We start from the raw sequence: 10,337 nt of genomic DNA, 5'->3' as shown, positions 1-10,337 counted from the left end.
GAATGTGTAGCTAATATGTATTGGTTTTCATGTCTGATAAACACAAAATTTGAAGAAAAAAAAAACACATACATATATATATACATACACAAAGACAAAAGTATTCAAAATGTTGGGGTCAGTCGGGTTATTTTCTTTCTTATTTTGTTGAAGAAATGAATACTTTTATTCAGCAAAGATGCATTCAATTGATCAAAAGTGGCAGTAAAGGCGTCCACAAAAATATTAAGCAGCAGCACAATTGTTTTCAACAGTAATAATAGTAAGAAATGTGCATCAAATCAGATCAAATGATTTCTCATGGTTCATGTGACACCGAAGACTGGCGTAATGACTGTTTTTTCAGCTTTGCCATCAAAATAAATTACATTTTAAAATGTAATAAAATAGAAACAAGTTTTTTAAATTGCAATAATATTTTAATATCTTTAATTATATTTCACAAGTTTTAATTGGTATGGTGTATATACATAAAATTACAGATGGAAAGAATTTTGGTTATAAAAAAACCATCCTTAAAGGTTTAAAATTGCCCCTTAATAAAAAGTTAATTTCTGACAGGCAGAAGAGCTCGTCCACTATGAATGTGTATTGGACGTCTTTTTTAGTAACACAACCTTGGTTGATAAATGTTGTTTTCCATCTGTTTGCAAATGTTTTCCAGTGCAACAACAATTACTCTCACTGTGTCCCTGAAATATCTAGAACAAAAAAATGCATTGTCTGATGAGTCTAGTCCCCAAGACATCTCCCCAGTTTCTCACCTCAGTCTTGAGAAATCTTCATCACTATGGTGTTGGTATTCTTGAAATAACAAACATAGTTTCAAACACGAGTGAAACAAGTGCAGACTAGACCCCATCTGTCTGTAGCATTTACTATCTGTCTTGATTCCTCCCAGCATTAATCAAGTGGTTACCCCACACCTGCAGAATGTGCATCTCTCTACTAATTGCTAGTTTAAGGTGAATATTGGCTCGTGTGCAACATATTTGGCATGTTGAGCTCCAGCGCTCAGAGAGCGATTTTGCGTCTCTTTCAAATGTAACAATTAAGTTTTGTCTCATTCAAAGCAGAGAATTTGGTAAAACATGTGCAGACACTACTTTTTGTCAGCACAAATAATTTTGCAGCAAATGAAAGTCAAAGAGGTAATTACTATATGCTTTGGTGTTTACTGTGGTAAATACAGTTACTATAGAGACCATGTGAATGTGGAGGTGGCATGTCATAATTAAGGATGGAAATTGTAAGTTCTGTGCCTGATTCCTCTTAATGATTCTGATTCTTCTATCGTTTAATTAACAAAGTACTTTTGAACTTTGGAAGAGCATAACATAACAAGGGACAGTAAGCTGTATGTGTTTGATTCACTAAAAAGAACCGGCTCAAAAGAGTCATTTGTTTGGGAATCGGTTGGACTGCATTGGTTGTACTGTAGGGTACTGATTCACTAAAAAGAACCGACTCAAGTTAATTTGAGAATCAGAGAACACCAAACCGAACTGATGTTTTTTGAAAAGTGTAACTGTTTTTGAATGAGAAGTTTTCTTGGTTCCCAGTCCTAGGTATGGTCAAACTAGGTGTTTTGATTTCTAAAGAAAATATGAGTGAAATAAAATCTAAAATCCAGCAAATTAACAGAAGTTCTGCATCTGAAATATGCAAACAAATGACACGAAAACCCTTTCAAACTTTCCAAGCAAACATTTGATTTTCAAGTACAATCGGTCTATAAATATTTTTTTATTATTATTATTTTATAATCAGAAGTAGTTTTCTGCACATGAAATATAAATAAATGCATGTCAGTGAAAATTTTTTTAAGGACTTGGAGCTGAGAGCTGCAATGCGTGAATGTTTAATGACTGTGAATGAGTTGCACTGGGTCTGAAACGCCCAGCCTTGTTCAATCTCTTTCAATCAATGTAGTTGTGGATCACACAAACACATAATCCAGCACAGAATGGAGCTCTTTCATCAGTCCATCTTAGAAGCAGGATAAAAAAATAGGGCCACTTCAAGGGATTTCTTATCCGCAGCTAGTTTTGATGTAGGTCAGTGTTAAGGGAGTTAATTGTTTGATATATTTAGAGCAGCTTTTGATATACGTTCTATAAACACGGCCCCTCCCTTTTTCCCACAATCCCCTGAGGACAAAATCGTTTAACAAACTTCTCAAAACTGTGAAACAGCAGTTAAAAAACCCAATTAAATATAATTTTACAAAATATACATGTAAAAGTCAATGCCTCATAGTAAAACACACCTGAAAAAGCAATAACAAACTGCAAAAATTCGTCTTTTTTTTTTTTGGAAAAGCAGAACTGTCCTGTGTGGAAATGCAGGACACTCTTTCTTCTAAAAACGACCAAGGCATTCACACCTTGGCAGTCTCTGGACAAGCCTTCACACTCACAGCGATGACGATGAGTGATTAGCTGTCCAGCTCAAAGTCTGTTTCATCATACAGCTCTGGCCGATAGGAAGATCTGTGACGGGAGAACTTCACCTTGATGTAGTCTCCAAGTTCATCAAGGCTCTGGAGAACCTGGAAGAACATGGAGTGAAATGTGAAGCTAAGAAAATCAGAGCTTGCTATATATAATTTTTTTGTTGGGAATATGTCTGAGATGAGTTGCGTCACTTCTGCTGCACTTTCCAGTGGCATTTTTTGAGGCATTACATCTGCTTTGGATTGTAAAAAGCACTAAATCAATTGATCTAAAATGAAATTGAATAGGTGTTCAATCAGTGTCATTCATCGCAACCCATGTAGTCCAACTGATTCTCAAACGAATTACTCTTTTGAGCCAATTCTTTACTCAATCAAAGATGTACAGCTTACCAAATACCATACCAAAATCATATTGGTCAATTTGGGATATTTAATTGTGCATGCTTCCTCTATATTAACATTTAAAGTACCTAATCTCATCATAATCTATTGCTCAATCTAAGTTGATCGTTAAAAACACTAATAATTGCATAATTGTTAAATGTAATCTTTAGCCAATCTCAAAGTGAAATCCCCATTTCATTTTAATTTGGCAATGCCTACATTCACAATTTTTTGTAGTGTTTTATTTTTCCATTATTTAGACAAAAGAGTATAGAATTTTAATACTGGCCATATATCATAACATAATTCTGTCAATCTGTATCACAGAATTTGTATATCAGTGCATCCCTATTAGGAAATCTTTGGAAATAAACTAGATTTTCAGCTTTTATGTTTTCAATTTTTTCTTTGTGCCTCAACACTCATTTTTATTTCACTAGACAAAAGTCTAACACTAACAGTGTGTGAAAAGAACAACAAACAATACAGATAGAGATAGATAGGTCTATGAGATGCTGGGTGTTGTTGTAGTTTATTACCTTATCGAGCATTTCTCTGGTGTGGGCGGCAGACACACAGAAGCGAGCCCTGGCCTCTGTAATAGGTGTAGCCGGGAAACCTACAACTACAACGCCGATCTTCCTCTTCAACATGGCCCGTGAGAACGCCCTGTGAGCAGATGATTAACAACTTTTTGGCTTATCATCACTACGGATTTTAGTGAAGTTCACACACACACACACACACACACACACACACACGCAAATGTACTACTGCCAAGCAATCAAATGTTCTAGAACAACTTGCATCTTCATGGTTTTTTGTTTTGTTTTGGTAGGGCTGTTTAGTATTGATGTCATGATTGATGGTATAAAACAGGCAGAGGTTTTCAAGCTAATCCTGAAAGCAGTACATGCCTTATCCAAAAGTGTTTTCTACATTCAAGCTTCCAGACATTATTAGTGCTCTTAGTATATGACAATCTTCATTACAAACTTTTAGCATATCTAGAATTTAAAGTAGAAACATTATGCAGGGTAAAGCTGTCGAGAATCCCATTCAGCGTTTGCACTGTCTGCTACCTTTCCTCATCCTTTGAGTGAAGGGAAATCCATTGTAAACCGCACAGCTGGACTGTCATTTGCATTAGCCAAGAGGGAGAAAAAGAAATGGATTGACAGGGAGAGAAAGGCAAAGGGAAAGGTATAATGGAGGAGGAAAAGATTGAGAGCGAGAGGAGGAGAGTAGGCCTCCACTTTGTCAGCAGAGACGACGTAGAGTGAAAGCTGGATTTAAAAGGCCTCACAGCTGCCGTCGTCTTTGTTGGTGTGCCAGGAAGCTGTTATCTTTGGAGGAGTCTGAAACGCCTGTGCAGTGATGAGCCTCTCGCATGTCATGTTTTCTTTCTGCCTCTCTTGTTTTTTTCCCTCACCACTGATTCATGGATCAACCAGACCATCCTTAGATGGCTACAGTCCAACGTCTTCTTGAAAAGACCACATCGCCTTCTTTGGAATGACCAGTGGAGATGACTGCAGCTTTTGTTGGGGTGTCCTCAAGCAGTCAGTACATTTTCCACATGTCATTCAAAGCTATCACCTTTGTAACCCGATGTAAGCCTGGCATTGTTGTTTTATTGGCAGCCCGAAATGTGGGCAGGTTCACAAGTTCAAAGAAGGATTACTATAGTGTCCAGACAGTGGAAACTGTCCTTAATCACAAAGAAGACACGAAAAAAGCTCACAAAGAAACATAATGTTTTGCTTCTCGCTGGCCCAGCGATCTAAGCTGAGGGCTTTCAAATAGACTAAATAGGGTTTGTGTAAATGCGAACTTGGAGATTCTGTAGTGTAAACTGACGCTCTTTTATACGTTGTGCGAATTGGACGCGGCCAGAATTGGTAATCCGAACGGGCCACTGGCTTTAGGAGCTGCTTACCCAACTTTCCCAGGTAGATAGAGCAGGAGCGGTACCACTGGAGAGTCCTGGTTGCCGTAAATGATGAAGCCCATCTTCTTCAGCCGTGATCTTAAGTAGCGTGTGTTCTCAGCCAGCTGCCGAACTCTTCGCTGGCCTGCGGGGGAGATGCAGACAGAGGCATCATCGAAGAGAATTTGTTAGCTTTCATTGGAAAAGTAGAGACATAAATGGGAGTCTACAATAAAGTAAAGGTCATGATTTACAACAGAGCAACCACAGGTCAAAAGGAAAAGTGCAAATAATCTCAAAGGGCTCCTCCACTGGGACTGTATCTGAAGGATTTGATTGTCCTCCAGATGAGAGGGATGCAGACTATGAAAGTCTCAGTTACAGTAGATGTCCTGCCATTATTTATAGGCCGTTTACTAAGATGACAGTGAAACTTTATAGGCATATTTTTGCACTCATAAAAAAAAGAAATTAAAAAAAGGAAAATTGGAAAAACTGCAGTTGTCAGAAAAGTACAAAGGACCACAATAGTCAGTAAATTTTTTTTAACTAAAATCAAGTGAATGACAAAACATTGCCTGGAGTGCACTTAAGTGGTGAGCAGGTGCACATGCGTGACCAAAATAAAAAATGTGCTGGGTAAATAAGTTCAGACCGTTCATTTGCACACCGACACGGTTGACAGCTATTAATTTACAATCACCATTTTAGAACGACTAACTGTAATACTGTATAAGATTTTCACTCGAACTGAACGCATAAAAGCTTGCGGATTTTACACGTGAAAATATTAAAATTCAGAAAAAAGAAGAAAGAAAATGTGAATATTAGCATTGTATTTTTTAAGTGTACTATAAAATAACTATTTTTATTTAATACTATTTTTTTGTTTTAAAATATAATAGTATTATCAAACTTATTTATTATTTTATTTAAAAACCAAATAAAGTGCAATAATACTATTATTACTGTTATCTTTTTTATAGTTATATTTAATGGGTCACACTATGTGCAGTGTGGGAACCAAAGCAAATCTCCAGGTGCTCTCATGAGAACCAGACTGAAAAAATTATGTGCACCCCTTTGCCATAGTCAATAACTGAAGTGTACAACAGTGAGTGAGTTTTAGTCACTTCTAATTGTAATGCTATTGTTAACATTTCAGTTTTGACTTCGAAATGACAAAATCTCCACTAAAGACCTAGTGACAATTGCATAACCACTATGTTAAGACTGTGTCTTAGGAACTAGTCTGACTAGCAGTTAACCAAGGTATGATCAGTCTTGCTTCAAATTAGAACAATTTACCTTTTTATGTCACTGAAATGTATGACCAGTCCTAATCCAAAAAATTATATGACTAAAGTAAGACTAGTTTAAGCAGTAGCACATTTACCAAATCATATGTTAAATTTATTTGTGCATAACCTAATTAATATTCATAAACTTTACCATTTTGTGACATTACAAGCAGCACATCTGCGCACCTGCCTCCCAATTGTCCCCACAACCTGAAGGCTGTGACTGTGATGATTTGATCATTTATTTATGACATTTTGTATAAACCTAAACTGTTTGAATCTGATGGTAATTAGAAAATACACTGTTAATTTTACAGTAATTTGTAGCACTCAGAGAGTCTGCACCCACTCTGCGGTAGCATGAACGCCAAACAGACCATGTCAGGCAAACCATAGAACAAATACGTCTACAAACTAGTCCTAAAAAGAGCTGGCACAGAGATTAGCCCACTTCTTTCCAATTTTTGACTACACTGTTTGCCTGAGAGTTGCATAGTTGTTTTACTTAAATATAGTTGAAAACACTGGGAAAATGGCCAAGGAATTGCAACATAATGTTGTGGCATACAGCCATACCACCAGCAGTTATTGCTCTTACAAAACAGTCCTAGCAATACCTTAACTTTCCTTTTCCTAGACAAACTAGAATGTATACATTTCACCATTTTATTCTGCAGGTATAATCAAGAAGAATTTATAAACAACTATTAGTTCCCTTTAGGATATAGGCTGATTGTATGTGAAAGACTAGGAAAGGGGCCCAAAAGAGGAGACGGGAAATGACATCATCTGCTCTGCCGTTCAAATCCCAGGATCGGTCTTTTAATAGACCCTCATTAAGACCATTAAGTAGTTAAGTGAGACAGAGCAGACCCATTCATAAAATAATCCAAAAACATAGTAACAAACAAAAACAGGAAGAAAACAGAAAACGATAAAGTATTACGGATGTTCTATGTTTTCATTACATTTTGAGGCTCATTTCTGTACTCTCTTCAAAACGCCTCATAATGTGTGTGTGGAGTCAGTCAATGTGAAAAACAGTACCAGCTGGTTTTGTTTTGTCAGGCTGAATGGTAGACAAATTTCATCCTTTGCCAAGACACTCTTGGCTTGTACATAGGATACAATGGATTTGGCACACAATTGGAGACTGGGGTAAACTGAGAAGCATGGAATGTGGTTAGCGGTAGCTTAGCGGTTACCGCTCTGGACTAGTAATCTGACCGTTGGCGGTTCGAACCACAAAGAGATAATTCTATAAACTTCATGTGATTGGAAACAATCAGTAGCTCAATGAACATTAGTATCTTTCACTCTCTGTCTTTTTCAGTTTATGTCATTCCCTCCTCCATATTTAATTGGGTGAATCATGCAGTTCTGGGGGCTGGCCAGGTCTGCCTCCAGCACTCTTTGGCACCATGGCCTGAGTTTTTGGAAAACAACAGCATGTTTGCATATAATTACCTGTGAACCGATTTGCAGGTATTTCAAAAGGAGGTGGGCTGTAAAGCTAAGCTCAGAAGGCCTTATATATGCAGAACGAATACAACCGCTGTTAACTTTCATTATATTAGAAACTCTTCAACAGAAACACTGAACACTGGCAAATGCTAGAAACAGCAGGTTAAGCTCAGACTAAACAATTAGTCATGGACGTGGTACAAGTTTAGATATGTCAGGTCTTCTGCAGCCTATTGTGTTGTATTCAGAGTGAGATCCAGCATTGTAAAGCGAACTCTCAGATCAGTGACTCACCCTCCACAGAGCTGCACATCATGCCAGTAATGACACACATGGGCGGCTTGTCCAAGTCTGATATAGACATCATAGTGTTCAACAACTCAAAACAGCCTAGAGAGATTCTCTTCGGAAGTTTGGGCTAGAATCACTTGTCCAACTGAAGCAGAGGAGTTTAGCTAGTTAATTAACCCTGCACTATATTCATGTCTCAATTTGTATTAAAAGGTTTGATTTTGATGATTCCACATCTGATTTTGATCTTCCACGAACTCTTTATTTTGTATTCAATTATTTTTATGCATATACTTTAATGCTTATTTAATTTTTAATGCATAAAACTATTTATTGGCCAGTTTAATTGCTCTTCTGTTGACTCACACTACTGTTTAAAAGTTTGGGGTCAGTAAGATTCTTCTTTTGTTTTTTTTTTTAAAGAAATTAATACTTTTATTCAACAAAGATGCATTGCATTAAGTGATGGTAAGAATATTATACCGTTACAAAACATTTATATTTGAAATAAATGCTGTTCTTTTGAACTTTCTGTTCATCATAACATCCTGAAAAAATGTTTCAAAGTTTCCACAAAAATGATTAAGCAGTACAACTTTTCGATATTGATAATGAGAAATGTTTCTTGAGCAGCAAATCAGCATATGAGAATGCTTTCTGAAGGATCATGTGACACTGAAGACTGGAGTAATAGCTTCTGAAATGTCAGCTTTGCATAACAGGAATAAATAACATTTAAAAAAAAATATATATATAAAAAAGTTATTTGAAATTATAATCATATTTCACATTATTACTGTTTTTTTCTGCATTCTTGATCAAATAAATTTGGCTTTGTTGCACATAAGCTTTCAAGAACATTAAAAAAATCTCACAGACTCCAAATTTTTTAACAGTAGTGTGCTGAACTTAAGGCTGCCCCGCAATACAGTCTGAATCCCTTCCTATCATGGTGTGATCTGCGGTGAAATTAAAATGAAACATGATGTATTCTCTTAAAAACATAAATATATGGATTAATGCATATCAAAAACAGAAGAGAGCTTGGGAAAACCCTTTTAACATCTGGTGCCATTCTGCTGACTCCTAATACCTGGAAATATGTGACCTTTCCCTGACTAAAGGTCTTTAAGCCAGTCCTGTATTTTATTGAAATCTGTTTTCCATGAGTTATACGCTGTAGCAAAATAAATTTATATTGTTATTAAATCCATGTGATTCCCCATGTGATTGAGAAGTGTTGGGTGGAGAATTTCAGTGTCTTCTGATATTAGAATGACTGACTAGTTTGAAATCTGGGTCTCAACATCCTCTGACACATCAAGTGTAAAGTAGTGCATCTGTTGACTTCAGTCATGTGACTTTTTAAGTTTTACAGCTTCACAGCCTTTTTCATGATTTTATGTCATAGTATTGCTTCAATGTCTATACATTGCTTTTTTATACCAACCTTCTGTTGTTCCATCGACACCCATGATGCATTTAATTGCCCTGATGATCTGCTCCACGACAGGTGGGGACATGGCTGTAGCGTACACGGCACTGTGAGAGTGACTTCGCAAATAATCCACCAACTCCTGCAGAAAAACACAACATGTCCATCATTAAAGGAATACTTTCATAATTTGTTCACATTTATGTCACTGAAGTTCAGACATTCTGCCTAAGATCTCCTTTCGTGCTTCAAAGAAAGAAGAAAAATAATGGATTAAAAAAAAATAAAGAAAGAAATTATTTATATCAATTAAATAAATTACAATTAAACAAATTAAATTGAATTGAATTAATTTAATTAAAGATAAATTACATCAAATTGAAAAAAGAAATGAATACTGCTGTAACAGTGAGTAATTACTGCCAAAAATGTTAGAATGAGCTTTCCTTTTAACTATTTTATGGTCAACACTACGTGTCAATGTTTCACAAGCTGTGGTAGTATTATGGTTAAAGTTATGGTTTGTAAGTTTGATCACATCTGGCTATATAAGTGTGCACTTCGCCATAGGATCCTCAGGTTACTTCGACTGAAGCGACGACCGAGTCGTGCAGCTACATAGCATGGCCAGCAACGCAGTACTCGTTCCCGTATCTCAGGGAACCGAGGTTACATTAGTAACCGAGTACGTTCCCTATCGATACTTCACTCGTACTGCGTCTGCTAAGACACTTTGGGGAACCAGTACAATCCCGCCGTGCTATGTTAAAGGAACGACCAATGCTTGAATTTGCCTTGAGCACCAAGGGCCCAGAGGGACCAAGTAATTGCAGGGAAGCCCCACAGGAAGCGATAGGGCCAAACTCACAGAGGTCGGCCCGGCCTTAAGTAAGCGTTCCAAAAAAAATCGTACAGCCTCGGAACCCAGTGGGGGCCAAGAGGCCAAGAAGGCAAACGCCTGATTTAAGTCCATTTAAGCAGAAAGGCCCCGAGCCTGTAAAGCCGGGACATCCAGATTATAAAACCTGTTAAATGTGGACAGCAAGGCCCAGCCGGCCGCCGCACAAATTTCTG

The 10,337-nt window shown here is 37.1% G+C and overlaps 1 protein-coding gene across 4 annotated transcripts in view; it reads right to left on the bottom strand.

The window, feature by feature from the left end:
• Positions 1–1,786: 1,786 nt before the first annotated feature.
• The window catches only part of LOC107654988 (serine palmitoyltransferase 3-like), a 31,384-nt gene continuing 22,833 nt past the window's right edge, over positions 1,787–10,337 (bottom strand). For all 4 annotated transcript variants that reach the window (XM_016442367.1, XM_016442368.1, XM_016442369.1 and 1 more), the window contains 4 exons: positions 9,279–9,405; positions 4,782–4,917; positions 3,382–3,511; positions 1,787–2,551 (listed from right to left, as the gene is read on the bottom strand). In XM_016442367.1, the coding sequence (XP_016297853.1) occupies positions 2,438–2,551; positions 3,382–3,511; positions 4,782–4,917; positions 9,279–9,405 (507 nt within the window). In that variant the 3' untranslated portion in view covers positions 1,787–2,437. The remainder of the gene's footprint in view (positions 2,552–3,381; positions 3,512–4,781; positions 4,918–9,278; positions 9,406–10,337) is intronic.

This window comes from Sinocyclocheilus anshuiensis, unplaced genomic scaffold, assembly GCF_001515605.1.
Source record: "Sinocyclocheilus anshuiensis isolate Anshui unplaced genomic scaffold, SAMN03320099.WGS_v1.1 scaffold487, whole genome shotgun sequence".
Taxonomy (NCBI): domain Eukaryota; kingdom Metazoa; phylum Chordata; class Actinopteri; order Cypriniformes; family Cyprinidae; genus Sinocyclocheilus; species Sinocyclocheilus anshuiensis.
The sequence above is the reverse complement of the archived record's forward strand: the minus strand, read 5'-3'. Positions and strand labels throughout refer to the sequence as shown.